Genomic DNA, 23,061 nt, shown 5'->3' on the forward strand with positions numbered 1-23,061 from the left:
GTCAAAAATGTCGAAACCGAGTGATAGTTCATGTCAAAATCGAGTGATAGTTCCGTGATCAATGTCATATGACAATGTCACATTTTCAATAATAGTTGGCACTTATATTGAGTTATTCCTTTTGTTACTCTGAGATTATTCCAGATAAGAGTTATCTCTGCCTTATCTATTATGATCGAGCAAAGAGCGCGAATAATTTTTGACGAGAATGGGGGATGGCCATCGACATAAGTCGGTGTGGATGGCTCTTTATGCGCCTCAATGGAAGCAAAAGCCATTAACATAGAGAGAGAGAGAACAGATATGTGATAAAATTAGAGGGAACAAAACACTTATTCAAGCAGCACTTGAGATTTTCACTGTTCAATGAAAATTATTACTTGAATACGTTATGAATTTTCATCAAGATTTTGACCAATTCCTTCACATAAAATCCACCAAATCTGTTCCAGTTTTAGTTACCATGGAAACTCGAAAATAACTTTGTCAACATTTACTATCCTAATTTTCAAATCCAAAATTATCCATTAAAAATAAAAAATGATAGCAAACATATATTGGGGATAAAATATATTAGAAATTGAGAAAGAAATCAGTATGTCTGAAGAAATCACTACTGAAACGATTAAAAAGACACAAAAAAGTTTGGGAAAATATGTGAAGAAACCATCATTAACAGAAAAATTATTAAGAAAACCTCCCTTTAGGTTTTTACACGATATTATTCACACGGTAGTTAAAGAAACGGGTTATTTGGTCGGCCTTTTTACAGAAGAGGAACTTTCATCAGAAAATGTTAAAGATAAAGATTCCAAAATAAACTTTTTGGATAAACTTATCGATGCAGTTAGTAAGAAACATAACATTCAAATGAGGTCACCAAGTGAATATTTTTTTTTAGGAACTACTACACAAACCAAATTAACTGTACGATCTAGTAAAATTGTTGCTGGTCTGGAGCCAACGAATACAAATCTATTATTACAAGCTATCGCTAAAGCAATAGATAATAAAATTGACACCTCTAGTTATGTAAACCAACTGAAATCTGCGAAGGAAAATAAAAAATCAGATGCATTAAAGGAAGGAAAATCTAAAACTGGTTCAAAAGAAAAAAATGTTAAAAATAAGGAAACTGATTCCAAATCTTCAAAACGTGGTAAAAGTGGTGATGAGATTCCAAAACAGAAAAAAACGATTGATGAGACTTTGAAGTCAAAAAAAACTGGAAGTGAGAGCTTAAAAAATAAAAAAGTTTCAAGTTCTCGAGATTCCTCTAGAAATAAAGTATCTTCAAGAACTAAAATAGGGACAGAATCACCACAAAAGGTCGTTGAATCAGAGAATGTTGCAATGAATGAAATTCTTCAAAATGGTCAAAATAACAAAAAAGTCGATAATGAAGAACTAACTGAAAGCAATATTTATGATACGACAAAAGAGGGTGACATTCTTGTACAACCTCAACCTCAGGAAAGTTCGAATGAAAATGCTGGTGAGAGGAGCACAACTGAAATTATTGAAAATGATAAAACTTCCCTCAGAACTGAGGAGAATCTCAAGAATATAAGACCAAAGTCAGCAAGACCAAAAAGTGGCGAGAAAAAATCAATATCTGTCATAAAAACAGATTCGATTGATAAAGATCATAACCAAAATGTTGATACTATAGGTAACTTTATATTATGGTTCGTCACAATGATCTTTCATTCAAACTTTTTGAAAACGGTATAATTTTCAATGTTATCAGTAATGTGGTTTGCGAATGAAATCATATTCAAAGAAAAAATCTGAAAGCATTAACAGTGAATATTGCCTGTATCTGGTTAATAATAGTGTTCTTACAGTCGAACATTTTTTAAGTAATGCTGCTTGAGTAATGAACTGATAGTACCTAGATATACAAGTAGATAAAATTCTCACCAAAATTTTCTAATGAAATCTAAATCGATTTTCAATTTTCGGTTCGACTATAAGATTCGTGCTAGGTTCATCTTGCTTTCAACAAAAAAAAGTATTTTATTTAATATATTTTTACTCTGGGATTGTGTTTATTTGTGAAATTGCTTATGTATCTGAAAAAGAAAGGTTCTGATTGAAGGTTCACAACAAATGATACTCTAAATATACTAAGTAAATATAAATATGAAATTTTGTTAAGGAGGGCTATACATTATTATTGATGCTACAAAATAATACATTTAATGTAAATAGAATATCTATGCAGTATAAAATTTCGGTTCTTCATACCAACTCAATTTCAGTAGTATTCTGCTGGTAGAATGGAAAACATTTTACTCTGCATCATCTCAAACTTAAATCTGAGAAAGTTGTTCAGATTGACATTATTTACTCGAATATGAATTCATGGCCTTAAGTTTTAAATAAACTCATAATAACTTGAAAAGTGAAACTTGTGCCAAGGTAAGTCATAAAAAAGAATACATCTTTATAAATACAATTTCACATATATTCATATATAAAGTATATGAACACATGAGAAGAAAAGAAAATAACGAAATGTGCTTAATAACCATATATGAATTAAATAAAATTATTCAGAAACTTAGTTGATGAAATGTAGGTATATCATGATTTATTGAAATTCATTATATTATGAAAAACAAATTCGTAAAGTCGCTATTAACCATTTTTTAATTTTATTTTTATATGAAAAAAAAGATTGAATTTTTTATACAATGAGGCAGTTTATCAAATATATAAGGAATTATATACATGTAATTTTTTCAAGATATTGTTTTCTTCACTCTATTTTTTGAAGATTAGGTTAATTTATTTTTTGTATCATACTCATGGTTATTATATTAAACGTTTGATTTATTTGTATACATATAAATCAAATTATATTTGATTTATTTGTATACATATAAATCAAATTATATTTGATTTATATGTATACATATACAATTGACCTATACCCATTTTTTTTACTAATTTTCAAAAGATGTTTACTTGAAAAATCATATTTTTTCTTATAGATTATTTTTTGAAAGTATCTTTGAATAATTTCAAGTTTAGTCTACTCAATCCGCCAGCCTAATATTCCATATTGTAGTTGTGATTGAACCAGAGCAAAATATAGTAAATTCAGATGGTGTATACTCAAGATTTTTCTTAATATTTAAATTTTGGCAGGAGTATCCTTAATTTTTTCAGCAAATCATTGATTTATTGATATCCCAAATGTTTGTCAATCTTTATGCCCAAGTACTTGATACAGTCAGTCTCGAAGATTTCGATACTCTCACTAATTTTGAGTGGACCTAATTTTGGTGAAAAATTTTGGCAAGAAGTAAAAGTCAAATATTTGGTTTTTTCAAAATTTATTGTTAATAAATTACTATCAAACCATTTCTTGATAATTTTGAAATCTGCTTCCACACTTGCTTTTAAATTATACCAACTATTAGCGGTATATGAAATCACCGTATTACAAGAACTTTTTTTGTGAATAATTCAATGTTTATACGAAAGTAGTTGTTTAGAGAGGGCTTTTTCCTCCAGTTTGTGTCTGAAAGTTACTTCTTTGCATGATCTACACATCTTTGTAAAGAGTTCATTTTGAAATTAAATATACCTCTTTCAATTCATAACATTTTTCAGCTGGTAATATAATACGTCCCAAAAGCTCTTTGAGACCTCCAAGCGTTCGACCATCAAGCTCTAGACCCGGTGCCCCTCGTCTTAGACCAGAATCAGTTTTACCTCTACAGGAAACAGTTACAATGGGCAACATAAATGTCATTGTAGAGAAAGTAGATTTAATGGATGATGAAGAAACTGTTGTTATAGAAACAACCACAGAGATGCCCAGGGAAACTTTAAGAAATCTTGACATATCAGGGGACAATAAGGGGCAGCTGGTTGAGCAAATATTAGAGCAAATTCAAGAGGAAGAGGGCTCAAAGAAGAAAGTTGACATCGATTGGGATGCAGATGGTATGTACCTCTTATCCTGAAAATTTGATAGGTACTAAAACATGTATAAACTTCAAAATTGAAAAGTAAAATATTGAAAAATTGTTAAAATGAAATTTTGAATTGAGAAATTTTCAGGCACAGATATTGAAATATATTGCAGTTCTATTGAAAACACTTTCCCAACACCAGAACAAAATTATAATATATTTATTTCAAATAGGCATCCTAATATACAAAAACATTTCAAAATTGGATAGACAAAAGTCACAGTCCAACTTCATAATACTAAAATATGTATGCTCGGAATTATCCAAGCATTCAATAAATAGAAAAAAATAACAATGTAAATTACAAATACTAGGTATATATGTTATTATAATATCAATGTTAATGTGAATGTTGTATCTTCAAATGACTAGTAAGTCTTTTTTAGAATGTCATAAAAGATTCACTTTGTTTTATCTCAAGCGGGAGGTTATTGTAGTCCGATAGTCCTTTATGGAATAAGGGGTTCATGGATCGTGTAAAGTTCAAACATGGTATATATAAATTAGAATTCCCCCTAGTGGGGCAATTATGAATTTGGTGATGGAAAACAATAAATTGGTCTAAATATAATGGTGCATTACCGGACAGTATTTTGAAGATGAATACCATGGTGAGATAGAACAGACGGTCTTTCACAGAAAGCAAATCCAGAACTTCCAACATTGTTGTAGTTGGCGTATATCTATTACATCTTAAAATTAGGCGCATGCCTCTATTCTGTAGTTTTACGGTCTCTCGACACGCGTTTCGCCAACCAAGTTAGCGTCCTCAGGAGATTATTATGATCATATTGCAGTTGTATATAACAAAATGAAATAAAATGAAAAGCTGAAAATGAACAATCAAAAGAATTTCAATATACTTCACCCCGTTTAGATTTTGTTTATATCCACAATAGTCATATTCATGAAAGTTTTATTTTTTAGATTCGTATTTTTTTTTAACCCATCAATGTTCTTATACATATTAGTCTTTCTTTCTTTTTTAACATTTTCACTATACCATCTAAATATGTTGATTCAACAATTTATTTCTTCAGATATCAAGTCTTTTATGTTTTTGATAAACGTAAATCCAAACACCCACTTGTCAAAAGTCAACATTTACAACCACATTATATTGTTTTTTTATGATTCTGTTATTACAGCATTGCATAGTGAAGATTCAGCATACAAAGAAGTTAATCAACTTCGGACCTATATTCAAAATCTAACAAAAACTGCCAATCCCTTAGGAAAACTGTTGAATTATCTGCATGAAGATATAGATGCTATGCATGGTGAGTTACAGATGTGGCTGAATTCCAAGAAGCAGTTATCAGAGGAAATACAGAAACAAAAAAAGTAAGTGTGATTGCTCAATACATACCTACTTTACCTTGTCGTCTCGCAGGAATAAAATAGTTAGGTTAGGTCAAAAGTGAGTGGGGAGTAAAATAGTAAAAAACACTTGAAACTTTTGGAAATTAGAAATGGATGCAACAGTTTGCTGCAAAGTAATTCCATGAATCTAATGGCCAAATAAAAAATGATTCTTTGTGTACAGTTGTTTGAGAGGTCTGAACTCAAGAGTAAAACGATGATTCTCTCAGTTTTGTACGCCTTTCTGAGTCATAAGGATATTTTCAAAGATATATTCCACCAGGGAGTCTTGACACATTGAGTTTTATAGATCAGTAGTAATGCTAGGGAACTGTTGTATTGCACTTTGATATTCAATTGAACAATTTTAGAGATGATTGAATTAATAACATTGTAAAGCAACCAACGACATGAAACATCACGATTTTATGAGATCTATACATTTTTATTATGGGGTTAGCGAAACTATATATATATATATATATATATATATATATATATATATATATATATATATATATATATATATATATGTTATAATAATACTCTAATCAAATATAATTCATTACACTTAAATACATACTATTATGTAGCATCATTTTCTTCTACAAGTAAAAATAAATATAGTTTAAAAAAGCTAAAAAACACGCTTTTAATGAACATCGAACTAAAAAGTTAAATAAAAGCTTAAAACAATAACGAACGAAAAATACTAATATTATTGTGAAAAAAGCGACGGGTGCTTGATATACAAAAAATATGGCACAAAGCGCCCACGCTTTTTTAAAGCTTTATTAAAAAAAAGCTTATTTAAAAAAAATATTTTCAACTTTTTAGTTCGATATTCTTTAAAGGCGTGTTAATTAGTTTGTTTCAACTATATTTATTTTATTTAAACTTTGAGATCAATCAGCCGTATATTGTTTAGAAAAATGACCATTGATATTTTCCGATTCCGGAGAGGGAGCCTGAAAATCAGCTACCAAGCTCAAGGCAACAGGCGCTCAAAGGATGGTTACAAATTAGGCAGCAGGCGCGCGTGTTATTAAAAAAAAATAATTTTTTCAAATGAAGCAATACATGTAAAGTGAGTTCGAATTATATCATGGAGGTTACCTACAGCGACATCTTCCCGCAAATAGATCAGGCAATAATGTCGATAATTATGTCAAATACAGATCCCAAGCTTAAGAGTTACAAACAAACAAACATAAGTGAAGCTAATATAAAGCGTGTAAAAAGAAGAAAGTCAAAATAGTCAACTTCTACTATTAATCAGAGAGAGAGCATTTGCCTGAGCTTGCACTTAGTACATCGAAGTGTTGTAGGCAATTTCTTAGATTTTGAGATCAATTGATAATTCACGTACACTATTGTTTTTATAATTTAAATTGTTTATGTTTATTGAAAAGTTTGTATGATTTCAATTCTTTTATGCTCCACAACTAGTTGTTTTCAAAAAATAATAAACCGCAACCATTTCATATTTCACAGTAAGTAAATTTTCTATCACAATTATAAATTTTGTTTGAAATCAAAGATGGCTCTATCTGATTTTCTCCATACTGGAATAATAAAATTGACAGATATAGGAGTTGAAAAATGGTATATGAAATACTTTTTCACAGATTAATTAATGAAGTGCTTACGAATTTTATAAAATTGGCCCATTGGGTTTTCACAATCAGTGAAAGCAACATCGCTTTGTTTACATCAGTTTGTTGTCTCATTTCAGATGCACAAATTGATGGCGCTCTGTATTCTCTTGTCGAATCAACTGTAAATGATCGAGATCATTTTCAAAAAATAGTGATAAGAAAATCATAGAAAATCATAAAGCAACTATAGATTGTAATTATAAAGTTTGGAAAAGTAAAACTCTTGGGTAAAGCCAAGTACAATTTATACTTTGACAAAAACATTAATTTCTTTTATTGAAATGAATAACAAAGATAGATATGTTTAAATTTATTGTAAAAGATAACTCTTAAAGCTAGATTTTTTCACCGTATTTATAGATTTTTGTTTTTAGGATAAATGTGGAGGCTAATAAACCCCTATTGATCCATCTCGACCAGCTTCGACAAGAAATTAATAAAGTTAAGCAAGAAATAATAACGGCACAGAGCAATATTTCAAGGAATGATATAAGAATTCAAGAATTGTTAAGTAAATGATGCACTTGTTAATTCATTTAAGTTAGGCATATTATTGATGTTTTCTTCAGGTTTTTATTAGTAATAGAAGTAGGCCAAAATACATTTTTATATTAGTCTTTGCATTTGGGTACTTTTTTGTTAACACAGAGAAAATATATATTGCAACTATGAAGGCATTTTGATTCCTTGTTTCTTATTGATATATATGCAACGATAGTAAATCATCTACTTCTGGTTGAAATTCAATTCCGAAATTAGAAAAATAATCGTGATATTCGATTTCACGATTGAACAAATTTGTTCAGTAAAAGCAATGCGACTGTGACTGTCATCTATCACTTTTTAAACAACCATATTATGTACAAAGATATTCTGATGTAAGCGAATAATTTACATGATTTGAAAATTGCAAGCCCATAATCTCAAGACAAAAGAAAAATACTCTCAACAAAATTATTTGAAAATATACAATTTTTTGTGCTGTCACAAGCACCAAATTAAATTGTCTTTCAATTATAATGAATAAAGAGATGTTTTTAAATTAGTTCCTTGTTGATTTGCCTCACTGGTGCTTTAGTCTTTTATTATCAATTTCATGTGATATTTTTGCCCCCCTTTCCTAATTTTTATATATTTTTTTCTTTGTGAATGTTAAATGATGTTGGGTGAATGGAGAAAGTACAAATAAGCGGGTTACGATTATTTTCATAATCCAAGTTGTCAGAATTTACTTTCTTTTCAGCAAATGTTATGAGGAAAAAATCTCCTTTGTAAGATAAAACATTTATCAATTCATTAGTTCGGACTTCCATTCTTTAATATGATATAAATTGATTGTGATGGTGGAAAAGGCTTTAGCTAGAAGACAGCAAGAGCTCCACAAGGAAGAGAAGCTGCCACAACCAGTACTTGTACTTCCCTATAATATCAGAGGATTGTCGGAAAGGATTGGGTCCAAGTATAACGTCAGAATCTATTTCAGATCTGGGAACACTATTCGTAGCAGCCTCACAAAAACTAGGCCACCCAACGCGGACATATCAAGAATTGCATTTACCGGATACCCTGCGAGTGAGGAGAATCATACATTGGTGAAACTAAGAAGCCATTGAAAGTTCGCATTGCAGAGCACAAGAAACACACACAGCGAGGAGAAACCAGTAAATCAAGAATAGCAGAGCATGTTTGGGCTCATCAACATAACATCAAGTGGTCTCAAGCTGAAATCATCCACAAGGGGGAACACTGGTTTAAGAGAAAATTCAAAGAAGCCGCATATATGATATCGAACAACGCATTTAGCAAAGTTAGTATAGATATACGCAACATATGGAAACCTAATCAAGCGGAACACGATCAACTCCCGCCAAACAGTCAGCTTCCATTAAATCCGATGAAGTGGAGAAAAGGAAGAGGGGATAGGTGAATGCACTCGAATGACCTATAAATAGTCAGATCTCGGAGGAATAAGTCCAGTTATCACCCGAAGACGATTGTGGATACTAACAATCGAAACGTTCTGTAGTAACTTGGGTTGGAATCTTTTAATTTTTTGTTAATAATTTTCAATTTCATCTCGTGTTAATAGTTCTTTTTTTTTATTTTTTTTTGTTGTTGCTTGTATTTTATTTCATTGTAATTTCAGTTTTTTTGCTTGATATAATTGTTATTTTTCAGCTAAACCTTTTAATTTTTTTAGATTCTTTCAGGGATTTCAAATCAATTTATATCATATTAGACAATGGAAGTCCGAACTAATGAAATGCACCACGTAACATTGTCAACCACCTTCAAAAAAAACATTTATTATGTGAAATATATTTTAATGATAATGTTTAGGCTATTTAAGATAGATTTGGTGTCTCGATTAGACTTATTTTTCCATTAGATATATGATGGATTTGGCCAATACTTGATGAAAATCCATAACGAATTTAAAAAACACTTTATTGTGAAGTAGAAAGCCAGAACCTCTCCCAAAAAGTATTCTGTATATTTTAAGGGTTCGATAAACTACTATTATTCTTCTAAATAAAAAAACCTGTGTGTCTTGGGACGTCCGACAGAAGTGATAACTTAAACTAAGGTGAACTATTTAATATTGAAATTGTTCAACTTGAGAAATGCTTAGGTTATTACTTAAATTTTATGTATATTGATATTATGTAAGGAAAGGTTATTTATTAGTAAAATCTTTCAAGTATTTTGTGTTTGTACATATATTACAGCTACCATAAGCCAATTGTTACTTTTGTAGGATTGAATAATGATAGTAATAATGTACATACACGGAATTAGTATCATTTTAAACCATGTTTCATATAATAATCACTCTTATTGAAAGCATTTTGGAGTATGCTTCCATTATATGGTGTCCTCAATATAAGTATAGCATTGAAAGAGTTCAAAACAAATTCCTGAGATATATTGACTTCAAAGAAACAGGTAACTATGATCTTGATATTTCCAAATTAGTGCTACTTGAAAAGTACAACAGTACAAACTCTCGAGAAAAACAAATATTTGCATACTTAATATACTTGTAAAAGATGATACCTAGTGAAGTACAAATTATTATCAAAATGCTCCATTAGATGCTATGTGCAATGTCTATAATAATGTACAAAATGAGTGTGATATCTTCTTCCAAAATCTTACTAGTTTTAGAAATAGGTTGTATGAAATTGTACAACTCTTGTTGATTATTTTTTTAATAACTTTTTTGTCATTTTGTTGTATATACAAATCTATTTGTTATATTTACCTTTCCTACTCTGTAACTGGGCTATGGTCTGTAGAGTTCGTGAATAAAATAAATAAATAAATGTTAAAAGAATATTATGTGCTTGCTGGTTAGATTTTTATAATACTGTCAACAGTACATGTCTTAACGCACACTAAACACTGATAGTCTGTCCGACGAGAGAGGAGGAGCCTGCCTTCCGCTGACGTATGCATGAGAGAAAGGGAGGCCAGACAAACTAGCGCCGTTACACACGCGTTAGGTAATGAAGCAGTTTACCCTTCCAAAAATTATCACTTCAAAAAATCATTTATTCAATGGTGAGCATGCTTTCTGAATCAGAGCCATTGGCTATAAGTTGAGCTGAGAATTATAACATTCATTATAAAGGGTACTGAAAAAATAATTTATAATTCTATAATATTCCCAGTACACTCATTATCAGTGATTTTAATTTGTAGTCACTTGAATAAAACACATTTTAACAGAATATTTCTTGAAATGATTTTTACTTCATTTATATAATTCAAATAACAAAATATTTACAATGTAGTGCACCATTATACAAGACCACACTATAACATTCGTACATAATTTGATTTATATTACATTTCAACATCTGGGGTAGAGTTCTCGAAACGCGAATCGAATATGTTGTATATGGTAAAATTCTCTATCTTTCAAATTCAAGAGTGACAAAATGACACCCTGATTTTGTCATATGCGACATATTCCAGATGTTTTCAAGAATTCTACCAACAAACATAAAGAAAAATATATTTCTACTTATTGCGAAAAAAAAATCTCAGGATGACTTGTTTTGCAGGCTTGTTTATCTGGGATTAGTACACATACAGTTTACAAAAATCTTGTTTCCCAATTTCAGATTAATCAATTATAGTTAAGTTAGGCACATCTTGTTTACACTGAAAATTTCAATGACAATAACAGACTTTATGAAATAATTATTTTAAATTGAAATATTGAGCTGACAAGTATAAGTACATTCCATCTCAGATGAATATAAATTTTCAAATCCAGAATATATGATTATTCCAGAAATGTCTCAACTAGCACAGAAAAACAAAAGGATATTTCATTTTACATATTTTAACATAACTCCAATGTCATGAAATTTCATTCTACACTCAGTACACAAAGAGAGATTCAGGAGAGAGAGTTTAAAGTGACAGAAGTCTCAATCATTTTTAACAAAAAGGGGTCACTCAGTTGGCAAAGGATTGCCTTTTCAGATTATGAAACTAGTAACTACGTAGAATAGGAGCTACTACCAGTTACTAGATTTCTCACGTTACAATTACCTCCTAAAATGTAAAGTTACTTCTCATTGTGATGCTCAACAATTATTCAAAATTACTTGAACTTTTGAATGAACTAAACAGAACTCCTGTTTCCATGAAGATGAGGTCTCAATTCAGGCACCCTGTAACTATTTTATAACTCAAACGATCCAATTTCTAAAATTTAAAATAAAAATTCATACAACTACAACTGAAACAGCTCGTCTTGTTGCTCTTCATGATGCCTCAAAGAAGTCCGTACTTTTTTTCCTTGCTGAACAACTATTGCGTGGGGCTGGTGAAAATTGTCATCACCTAAATTATTTACTGCCTGCTTCATTCTAGAGACTGCAGGTTGACGTCGTTCACTACTTGACTCCGAATTTATAGAAAATCTATAAAAAATAAAGAATTTTGCGAACAAGTGTTAGATATGAGGCTGAAATGAACTGTTGAATCTTCATTTCAAAGGATCGTGCTAGTTCTTGAACGACTTTTAATTAGACATACATATTTTTGTCCCCTGATCATGAATCTAAGTCAAAACTTGTCATTTTGCTCAACTTTTGAACATACTTTAAAGTTTAAAATGTCTAAAAACTGACAATTTCAGGTAGACACTTCTGATAATACAAACTCATAAATTTACACATCCTTATCATGATTACAAGCTGCAGACCCTTATGCAACTATTGAAAATGTTTTCACAGAATGAAAAACAGATTATTTTTATTATTCAAATGTCTTCTGAAAGGAATTTAAAAATTAATTATACACCAAATTCTAAATGTATTCACTAATTACTTATATGTATCCTTTATATTATACTCGCCACTAATCTTTGTATTTTAAATTGTATAATCTATTGATCTTAGTGCTTTTGCTCATCTTCATGTGCTTGAGTTTACTTCTTTTGTTTAATTTTTAAATTGTACATCGATATTTATGTTTCTTGTACTATTATTAAAGGGGTGATACTATGCAATAAATAAATAAATAAAAATATAATTTAATAGATTCAAACTGAAGCCTGAATTTTTCTTAATTTATGAAAAGTATAATCTTATTTTTGAATGAGAACTTAAAAGTAAACTTCCTTAAGGAAATTCTCACATTTGATCATGCTGGATAATGCCATTCACTGATCAGTTGACAAAAATACATGACTATAATTGAAAATATTACAAAAACTCACACAATCTGTTGAAATGATAATTTACCAAATTTGATCTCTAATATGCATATTGCAGTTATTACTTGCTATTGCGAGTTGTTTTTTTAACTTCTTCTTTGGTGGTTGCAATGGCAGCATCTATTTTGTTTAAAAAGTTATCTATATTATCATCATCATCATCATTATTAACACTTGAGGTGCTAGGGGATACAACATCAGGTTCTGGGTTCGATGGAGCTTTTTCTTCAGAACCTGGCTCTTTGCTGGGAATCAGAAGGAACTCTCGTAGAAATAAACTATCTGAGGCCCATAATTTGTTTGATCGACGTATTTGTTCTATCTACAAAAATTTGATTATTTTCGATATCCTAGAGTATTAAATAATGTTTACTAACTTACTGTTACATTATATTTCAAAGCTATTCCTTGCAGTGTATCTGTATTCTCAACATAATGTTTACGAAAATATTCATTGCGTGATATGTGCCTACTTGTGCTGCCATATTTTTTGAGAGATGCGGCAGATTCTCTGATACTTAATTTTTCATAAGAACTTCTATCCATATTTTTTTATGGTAGAATCACATAAAGTGAAAAGGTTCCTACATCTATTATCCATAGATTTTTAATTATGTAGTTTTTAACGTTTATCACTCATAAATACATATTCATTGCAGCAAATCTTGATATAAAAGATTAATAATCCTTATTACCATTTACATATAACTTGAGATCTAGTCACTGATTGTGATTATTAGCAAACTTCCATGGCTAATCAGTCTCACTTGTCAGTCACTTCACTCCGTCACTGCTCATTTTAGACGTGGTCTTAAATACGTTCGGTAAGTCCACCAATTATCGATTGATCCGATGGGATTCACCATTTGGTTGTGCGTTTCTATTGATTGTCAAGAGGCGAGTTCTTAAATTCAACAGAACATATCCGATGGATTCAATCAATAGAAACGCCCTAACGTTTCGAATGAACCCATAGACGAAATCCATAGGATAGGATTCATCAGTGATTTTGAGAACTCGACTAATATGTCAAGTGTCAAGGCAAGCCAAGAATAAATTGCTTTCGAGTTGACGCCCGAAGAGATTCTGCCAGACGTCCGATTTGACGTCTGGCAGAATCTTCAAGGATTGGCTCAATACAAGGTGTTTATTCACCCTTCGAAGCTTGATACCAAACAGTTGTTGGACTACAGTAGGGATAAACTACGATGTTTAACAGGCCTTCTTACAGGTCACTGTCATTTGAATCATCATATGCAGAGACTCTGACTGTCGGAAGACAGTGTGTGTCGTCTCTGTTTAGAAAATGATGAAACAGCGGAGCACATACTTTGTGCCTACACCGCTGGGGATCGAATTGGGTTTTTAGAGTTCAACAGAGCCGTACTCATACCATCTGACCTGAAAGACTACTCACCATATAAACTAATCGGCTTCGTTAGGAAGCTGGATTTATTTGGTGGAGTGTGGATACCCTTGCGAGTGTCGGTGGAGGGTCGAATATAGACCCACTATTCACTTTGGACCTAACCTAAGCTAACAAAACCCTCACGCGAATACAGGTATATCAAATTTCTTTTGGAAGTTTGAGATGAAGGAATGAAGTTATTATCAAATAAAGTTACATATAAAAGCATTGGACTCAACAGTAATATTCTTCCATATACAGGATCATCAGTAGGAGTGTGATGTATCAAAGTATGATTTTTTTAAATGAATGACATAACATAATGTTTTCCATATTCAAATTCCGCTAGAAACGCAATTTTAGTATCATTCGCCCCATTTTCAATGAAAATTCATTTGAAAAGTCTGTTTTCTTGTGGAATTGTTTTTAAAATGTTTTTTTTTTCGAATAATTTGACCAAAACCTATTTTTGAATATTGAGTGATTTATAACTCAAAAACAATTTTTCCGTTGTTTGTTTTTAACGGAACACCCTATATTTTATTTTATATGTGGTTTCACCGTAAAAAACGTGCTCAAAAATATGGAATTACCTGAATATATACCTAGCGTTTTTATTGACAAAATTATTCTTCTCAGAAGATTCAGAATGATAAATGGTTTTTCATTGTTGAAAAATAATTTGATTGAGACACTGATGAGAGATTCAATATTTGAAAACAATCTCTCATTTCGTATTATGGTATCCGTGGACTGTCCCTTAAATTTTTTGAATCCTATTTACACGATAGATCACAGTGTGTATCATTACCTGGGATTAAATCGAATGTGAAATCTGTGTAACATGGTGTGCCCCAAGGTTCTGTACTGGGACCAATTTTGTTCATTCTATATATAAATGACCTACATTACCATATACTTCCTAAAATATTTTCTATTTGCGGACGATGCCACTTTGGTGGAGTATCACAGTAATGTGAATTATTTGACTGTTTCTGCTAACGCCACCATGAAGTCTGCAAGTAACTGGTTTCTTAAAAAATAGGCTTCTCCTCAACGAGGGTGAAAATCAAAATCTTGAAATTTCCACAAATACAAATTTAACCTCGGCGGGTAAACATGTTGAGCTTCTTGAGATCCATATATATAGACGACAGATTCAACAGGTCAATGTCATTTTAACAAACCGGCCAAGAAATTATCAAGTGTGATATTTATGACTCGTAGACTAAAGGAATTCGCCGGTATCAGAGCGGTCAAATATTCTTACTTCGAACTCTTCCATAATCACATGGTATACGGCATAGTATGAGGGGATTCTTGTCGTTCCAAAAACTGTTAGTATTGCAAAACAGAGTTATACGTCTGATATCTAATGCAAACTTTAAAAATCATTGTCGCTGACTTTTTAATCTTCAAATTATGCCACTTCCTTCAGCTTTTATATATGAAACATTGATTGAAATTCATAAAAATAGATCAAACTACATTTCAAAATCGCAACATGAATATCCAACGAGATGAGGAAACCTGCTAAGAACTGAGAGATTCAGGCTATATAAGCACCTCACAGAAAAAATTCATTGAATTTGAAATTCTTTAATAAATTACCATGGCACATAAAACAACTCAATTTCTGTTTCAAACAAAAACTGAAGTCATTTTTTTAATCACTGTTTTTATTCCACAGATAAATATATGTTGTACAACATAGATAATTCGTGTGACTTCAAGTAATGATTGTTCTCATTTTTAACATTAGTTGTTTGATAGTATTTGTTATTGTGTACATTATCCTGTTATTCAAGCATCTTGATATTTGTATATTATTTGAATGTATAACGATATAGAAGAATATTTTATAATTTTCGGATATGCAGTCAACAAGGGGATGGTAAAATAAGTGAACTCTTTTTTCTGTTCTAGCTTTCGAGTTTTTATTGGCTCTTCATTAGGAACTCTACAATGAATTGATAATTGATTTTAATATTTGTTTTGACTTGCTACAGATATTTATTCAAATGAATCACGTAGTCAATAAGCTATTCTATTCTATTTCGTAACTATTTCTGTCATAAATTACGAATAATTGGGTATATACAACAACCCCATATTTCTGAAAGATGATTTTCAAGGACAAATGATAACATCTTGAAATTCAGCGTTACCTTTGAAAGAATCAAGAAAAAATTGTTCTCGAGTTTCGATTCATACATTTTTGGAAAAATAATTGTAGTCAAATTAATATTCGATAATTAAGAATCTACAATTTTTGAATATTTGCAATAAAAATAGGTACGGTCGAAGAGAAAAACTTTTCAACATTATTTTTGGTATAACTTCTGGTATCCTTTTTTTATTATATATTAATAATGATTTGACAAGATACAGATTAATTTAATCTCCAACGATTGAAATCCAACGTGAATCACTACTATCGCACAGGCACCGGATGTTCCTGTAGTGCTTGTGTTCTGTCTCGTGAAAAAAAAATATTCGTCTCTCCAGAATTTAAATAAAATAGTAAATGAAAATATATCCAAAATTTCAAAATGTTGTGAGTTTTACACTTGAATTTACGCTTGATATCAATCTTGAATGTAAATAATACACTAAATGCTTAGGACTATACATCGATAGTAAGTTAAAATTTGATAAACATATTTCAGCATCAAAGAAAAAAAATCTTCTGGATGTTTTGTTGTTAAATTAGTAGCCAATGAATTAGATTTGTAATCTGCAGAAATGATATACTATTCTTTGATCGACCCCCCCACTTGCTCTACGGCATTGCATTCTGCAACTAGAATATTAATTTCCTCAACAGTATTCTGCTCTTCAGAAATGTTCTATCTATATATGTGCAAAGCTAATAATTATCTCAACTCTTGCAGACCTTTATTCAAAGAATTTAAAATTCTAACAGTAATGGTAACATATATTTTAGAATCTGTCACAATAATAAAAATCATATGGAGGGGGTTTGGGTCACATCAAGTGCCATACCCCACTATACAAAAACAAAATATCAAACTTCCGAGTCCTACTTGTGCTCTATTTGAAGATTCCTTCATACTAATGGATGTAAATATTTAATCATTCACCTGACGAAATCAAAGTATGTGTTGTCAAAATGATTTCTTTCAGAGGTTTTCAGTGTCACTATTTTTCGGGTTAGAAGGCCGTCAATTTTTTGATTCCTTTTCTGACGTTTCGCTAGCACGAAATTTATGAATAATTATATCTCAAAAATCATCATAAATGAAAAGTTTAATCGTTTAGTATCTGTAGTATCATGTTTCATAGGTTTTGAATTCAATTGTTAGCGAACGATGTCAACTGATACAGAATACTTAAAAAATTTGGTGATTTATTCAATGGACGAATTGGATCAGTTCGTTAAAACTTAGTTAGTTAAAACTAAGTTAATTCTGAAAACAGAACAGGTGAGGGTTGAACTGAATGTGTTAGAATCCATCAACACAACAATTAGACCTATTGAATGGAAGCATTTGCATTTGTGGGGATTTTTCAGTAACAATAAATTCATATGTGAAAAAAATGATGAACGCATATCTTTAGTTGCAAGTTCATTCTGAAAATATATCAACAATCCGAGGTTATTATCATTATAAACAACTTCCTTTCTGAGTAAATTTTGCACCATCTTCATTCCAAAAGTGAATGGACCAATTTTTAGCAAAAAATGACGAAATAGTATGCTTTTGGATGATATTCTGATAACTGCAACCAATTTACATATGGTACAACTCAAAAAGATTACAGTTAGCAGGGGTTCGAACACATCAATTGAAGTGTAGATGGCTACAAAGCGGTGCGATACTTTTGGGTCACAAAATTGATGCAGAATGATTACATTCTACATCATAATGCATTGAAGCTATAAGTGCTATGCCAAGTCATACAAATATAAGTGAACTAAGATTTTTTTTGGGATAGATAACTTGTTGTGGAGGTTTTATACTAAATATACATGTTATTTGATTTCCATTGTACAGACATGTGAAAAACAACTCTACATTCAAGTGGACAGTTGATCACACCAATTGCTTATGATTCATGCACTTTGGGTGATGAGGAAACCCGATATTCTACTAAAGATAAGGAATCTTTAGAAACCAAGATTGCAATTACAAAATTCCTCCATTATATATATGGAAGACATTTTACACTGTCAACAGATCACAAGTCTCTACAACGATTATTCGGTAAATACCATGAAACACCTAATATTGCTAGTAATAGAGTTTTCAGATGGTCCATGACATTATATAGCTACCATTTTGACACAGCATACTAGCCAAGTAAAGACAATGCACCTCAAACTACCACTTCCTGATACAAAAGCATCACCTCTGGAAAAAGCTGGACTACCTAAAAGAAAATGTCTACATCTTAGACTACACTACTTTCCTACCACAAAGTTTTGCAGTCAAAAAAATCAAGTGATGCTATTCTCAGAGATATAAGATATTGGCCTGATAAAGGACAACTACCTAACAAAATTCTTTCATACTTAATTCAAGATCATTTTGCAAATGATGACTTACCTGACATATATAATTGAAAAGGAATTTTCATTTAATTTAGGAGGTCTAAAACAAATTAAATAGCTCATAATTCTAGAAGTGTATTTTTGAAAGTTTTATCAATCTATTTACATGCAGCCAATAATAGTCAATTATTCATATTATTTTTTTGAACTTCCTTCTTCATTGACATCTGAAAAAATAGAATATTAATTTATGTAACTAGGGGAAAAGAAAAACTTACTTTTGCCATCACACGCAACAATTTTAACCTTGTCAATTTTTGTAATCTCTTGAACCTCTCGGAACTCCACATCATTGAGCATAAATGTCCATACATTGTCACAAAATCGATAGGTATTCAATTTACCAGCTTTGAATGTCAATCTTGCCTTAACTCGAGTTGCTAGTGTTTGATTTATGGATTTGTCGAACTGCAATAGTACTTTGCAAGCTAACTGTGGAGTTATTTGTCCATACTTGAAAATAATTTCAACATGAAATCAGTATTTAAATCGCTTCCGCAACAACAATGATAATAAATATTCAACAAAAGATTTAAAAAAATGACCAACCTGTATCAATTCGTCCAAACTCTCTTGCAATGTGTGCCCCAAAGTTGTATTTCTATATAGTTGATATGACATGGTTTTAGTTTGTATAATTTTAAATATCACCTTTTTCTCAAGTCTCTATAAATTTTGTTTATTGTATATTATATCTTGAAACATTATAAGTACCTTTCCAGTAATTTACAACAATCTCAACTGGCTGAACTGGCTTGTGGTTTTGTTATCTAAACAACAAGAAAATTCTGTTAATTGTAGCATCGAACGAAAGTCAAAATCAGTGCTACTATTCTGTGTCAGTGCCCAGTTTTGCCAACCAATGTGTTTCCAACCAGTGGCGTTTTTTCACCAAATTATCGGGATAAATTAAATCACTAGTATAGGAATATGTATTATTATGAAATGTGACAACTGATTCTTCATCGAGAAAACCTGCTATAGTAGGTATATAAAATACGAAATGAAATATTCGATTTCTAGTTGGAATTGAATAATCAGAAGTCTTACTTATGTGGATATAGTACTTTTTGCTGCGAAGGCCAAAAGAATCGTCGGAAAACTGGTGATATAGTTCCATTGAATTATTGGAACTGCAAATTTGGAAAAAAATAATTTTAAACAAACTTTCCAGGCTGTCCCTGCGAAATATCTTTGAGGATGAAGAAAAAATATGAACTTCCATATTTCCTAATGAAACTTCATGTAGAAATGGCCTGACCCCATTTAAGATAATTATTGTAACTCAAAATTCGAAAAACAAATATTTTGGTCAAACCTTCTAGACTGTCACTATAAAATATCTTCGAAAATAAATAAAAAAATATAAACTATTGATATTTCTCAATGAAACTTCGTGCAAAATGGTCTAACTCCGTTTAAGAAAATTATTAAAACTAGTTTTATATGTAAGACGGAAGTACCGGTAGTTAAACGGAACAGGGTGCCAACTTTAACTACGTTAAACTACTTGTCCTTACAGCTTACGTAAAAACTCCCTATATAACCGACTTTTCAAATTTCACATTTTAGTTTTATACTTGATAATGGGGTTAAACCCGAAACCGGTCGTATAGAAGCAAATAACTAGTGGTAATTAGACATTATTTTTGTTCATTTTATTAAAGTCATACACAATAAAAAAAATGATAATCGACCCATAATTGCTTGTTAATAGTGATCATAAACTAAAACTGAAATGTTATCCATATTCTTGGAATCATGGTAATATAATTCCTAAGTGTTCTTGCAAAAATGGTCTGACACCGTTTGAGAAAATTATAAAACTAGAAATTCGAAAAAAAAAGTTCTGCAAAAATAGCCCCACAACGTTATTTAAAAAAAATCAGGACTTACCTCTTTGACTTTTTTTGAAAATCCATCACTCAACGATGAAGTAGGAGAAGAAAGTTCTCCTGTCTGTTTTAAAGCTAATATTTGAATTAAATCTAAATGAATAACGAATATCAATTATATTCGAACGTGGATTGTCTATAATTATATTCACAAGTATTGTATTTCTGAAAAACATTATATAATTCACCATGGTCATTACATGTAGCCTATAGCAAAGATAGCTTAATCCTATCTATCTTGAAAAAAAATGAAAAATTAGTTGCAATGAAGTGGGCAACTTGATTATGGAAAGAAAAAAAGCTGTGGCCACATGCTATAGAGATCTCAAGCTTAATACTAGATTGAATACAAGTATAATATCGTTGTGTAAGTCTTATACTCCTTCTTGTATCTTTGCTCAATAGTATAATGCAAATGGCCTGCAAAATACTTTTATAATGTTACTTCGTGAGATACGAACAATTTCAAGAGGTGATCTTTATAATTAGCCGTAATAACTGATACAAAAAGTTATTATTTTGAAATATTAAACTCCGACTATAAAATGTTATCTGTATTTTCATTGCAGTTAATAATACACCACATATTCAAGTAACACTATGTGAGATTTCTACTAAACAATGTACAATAGCTTCTTCAGCTTGTATGATAATATAACAGTTTCAAATTTGGTATTTAGTCATCCTGATTCAGTATTATTATAGACTTATTAAGACCGGTTTTTCAATCACCAGGTAGATTTTGATTTGATGCTGAGATTACATTCGAATACTTGATTAAGACATTCTATTAGCTATTGAAGACTTATCTTAGTTGAAAAGTCTATTGAAAAGCCGTTCCAACAATTCGCTTAACTTACAAAAGAAATTAGGTCACTAGATCTATGAAGGGATTATTTATTTCCCTCTTACATACAAATGTTACAAGCAGTTGAGATGACACATTTCATTTCTGCAGAGTCGGTATTTTTATTATAGTAGGTGTTGATTGATGCTGAAATCACATTCTATTAGTTTTTGAAGACTTAGCTGACAGTTCAACATGTATATTGAAAAACCGTCCTAACAATTCGCCTTACAGAACATTCTTTTCGAATAAAATGTATCTAAAACTGGAGAATATATTTAGTGAAGTTGTTCATGACAATTTTTGGAATTGAAATATGTCAAACAATTTTTTTCTTCATTATTCGAAATGAAACTATGAGTTTCATACATTCAGGCAAGCTTTTCTTGATTTATCTTCCATATTTTTCATCCTTCACAATGGTAGTAATCGAAGTGTTTAAATACTATATAAATTATCAACAATAAAAAAGTAATGATTTTAAACTTTTCACAAATCCACGAAAAAAAATCACAGATCTAATAATAAGAAAGGCAGTCAAAGTAGAATTAATTCATTTTAATGGAGCTAATAGACGTTTGGATTGGATTAAAAAATCTTTAGATTTCTTCAAGTCCAAACATGTTCAACTATAATTACTCAGGTTGTCTATTTCTTTTCAATACTAGGACAGATGGCAAAAATGCAATTGGGTTTTTATAAAAATTTCAAAACGAGAAATTCAGAACACAATGTCATTGCTAAAACTTCGAGATATATAATGAATCGAAGGTTATATTTCGAAGTCTTAGTAACGAAGTTAGCTGTTGCTAGCAGTCAACGCATATATGATACCATTCATAATGTCTGCCGCAGTAGCAGGCAAAACGTTTTGTACTACAAGTTCCATTTGATCTCTAATAGTGACTCCGGCCGTGAAAGCCTATATTCTCTTATTAAACGAATAGACACAAATTTTTTAGAGAATATTGAATAATCAATACTGTCAACTGTCTCATTATGCAGCGTTGGAAGATTCAACGAAAAAAAAAAGCTTTAATTTTATCCAGCGGCTGGAATCAGCAATTATCTAGATCACATTCTGCGATAAAGCGGCTTTAACCGTTGAAAGCTGTTGGACGCAAGCGTCGGTTCAAGTCTGTCGATTGTGTCACAGCATATGCTGTGATCTTAGACAAGAGAAGGCTGTCTAAGGCTGTGATTGTGTTTTGTGGTCAATGTGTCAAGTCTGAATGTCTGATTATTCTGATTCTCAATCTGTCTAATAAAAATAAAATATTGCCCGACGTCAATGTGTGAGGTTTTCATTAGTAATGAAGAAAAAATATTAATTTTCCTTGAAAATTTACCAAATACACGGTATCTTTCAACGAATTATCATCATTCTGAAACGTAAATGATCTAATCCTTACTTCCTTGGTGGTGAGATACGTTTATATTGATTATAATTGGTTATCAGGTGGTTTTATAACGGTACTCTCAAATGTAGAATTGAATTCATGAAATATTTTCAGAATTTTATTTAGATGTAAAATTTGAGAAAAACCCATCAGAAATCTGGTAATCAATGGATGTTGAAATGAATAATG

The 23,061-nt window shown here is 30.8% G+C and overlaps 4 protein-coding genes across 4 annotated transcripts in view; 2 read left to right on the plus strand and 2 right to left on the minus strand.

The window, feature by feature from the left end:
* Window positions 1–67: 67 nt before the first annotated feature.
* IFT54 (Intraflagellar transport 54) lies at window positions 68–7,682 on the plus strand. The gene is made up of 5 exons (XM_023166170.2): window positions 68–850; window positions 902–1,672; window positions 3,625–3,960; window positions 5,138–5,333; window positions 7,384–7,682. Exons 1-5 carry the CDS (start codon window positions 598–600, stop codon window positions 7,526–7,528), a joined length of 1,701 nt encoding a protein of 566 aa, XP_023021938.2. The 5' UTR covers window positions 68–597; the 3' UTR covers window positions 7,529–7,682.
* A 3,061-nt stretch (window positions 7,683–10,743) lies between these two features.
* On the minus strand, window positions 10,744–13,580 carry red (LysM peptidoglycan-binding domain-containing protein red). The gene is made up of 3 exons (XM_023166164.2): window positions 13,128–13,580; window positions 12,812–13,068; window positions 10,744–11,949 (listed from the first exon to the last, which is right to left on the minus strand). Exons 1-3 carry the CDS (start codon window positions 13,290–13,292, stop codon window positions 11,760–11,762), a joined length of 612 nt encoding a protein of 203 aa, XP_023021932.1. The 5' UTR covers window positions 13,293–13,580; the 3' UTR covers window positions 10,744–11,759.
* A 5,209-nt stretch (window positions 13,581–18,789) lies between these two features.
* TfIIA-S (general transcription factor IIA subunit 2) lies at window positions 18,790–19,561 on the minus strand. The gene is made up of 3 exons (XM_023166166.2): window positions 19,280–19,561; window positions 18,949–19,183; window positions 18,790–18,897 (listed from the first exon to the last, which is right to left on the minus strand). The coding sequence occupies exons 1-3, from the start codon at window positions 19,349–19,351 to the stop codon at window positions 18,866–18,868; spliced, it is 339 nt and encodes a 112-aa protein (XP_023021934.1). The 5' UTR covers window positions 19,352–19,561; the 3' UTR covers window positions 18,790–18,865.
* A 3,091-nt stretch (window positions 19,562–22,652) lies between these two features.
* The window catches only part of PKD (serine/threonine-protein kinase D3), a 32,840-nt gene continuing 32,431 nt past the window's right edge, over window positions 22,653–23,061 (plus strand). The window contains exon 1 of the mRNA XM_023166162.2: window positions 22,653–22,894. The gene's annotated coding sequence lies outside the window, so the exon portion shown is untranslated. The remainder of the gene's footprint in view (window positions 22,895–23,061) is intronic.

This window comes from Leptinotarsa decemlineata, unplaced genomic scaffold (assembly GCF_025532065.1).
Source record: "Leptinotarsa decemlineata unplaced genomic scaffold, Ldec_3_MD MMD2_tig00026340_RagTag_RagTag, whole genome shotgun sequence".
In the NCBI taxonomy this organism is placed as follows: domain Eukaryota; kingdom Metazoa; phylum Arthropoda; class Insecta; order Coleoptera; family Chrysomelidae; genus Leptinotarsa; species Leptinotarsa decemlineata.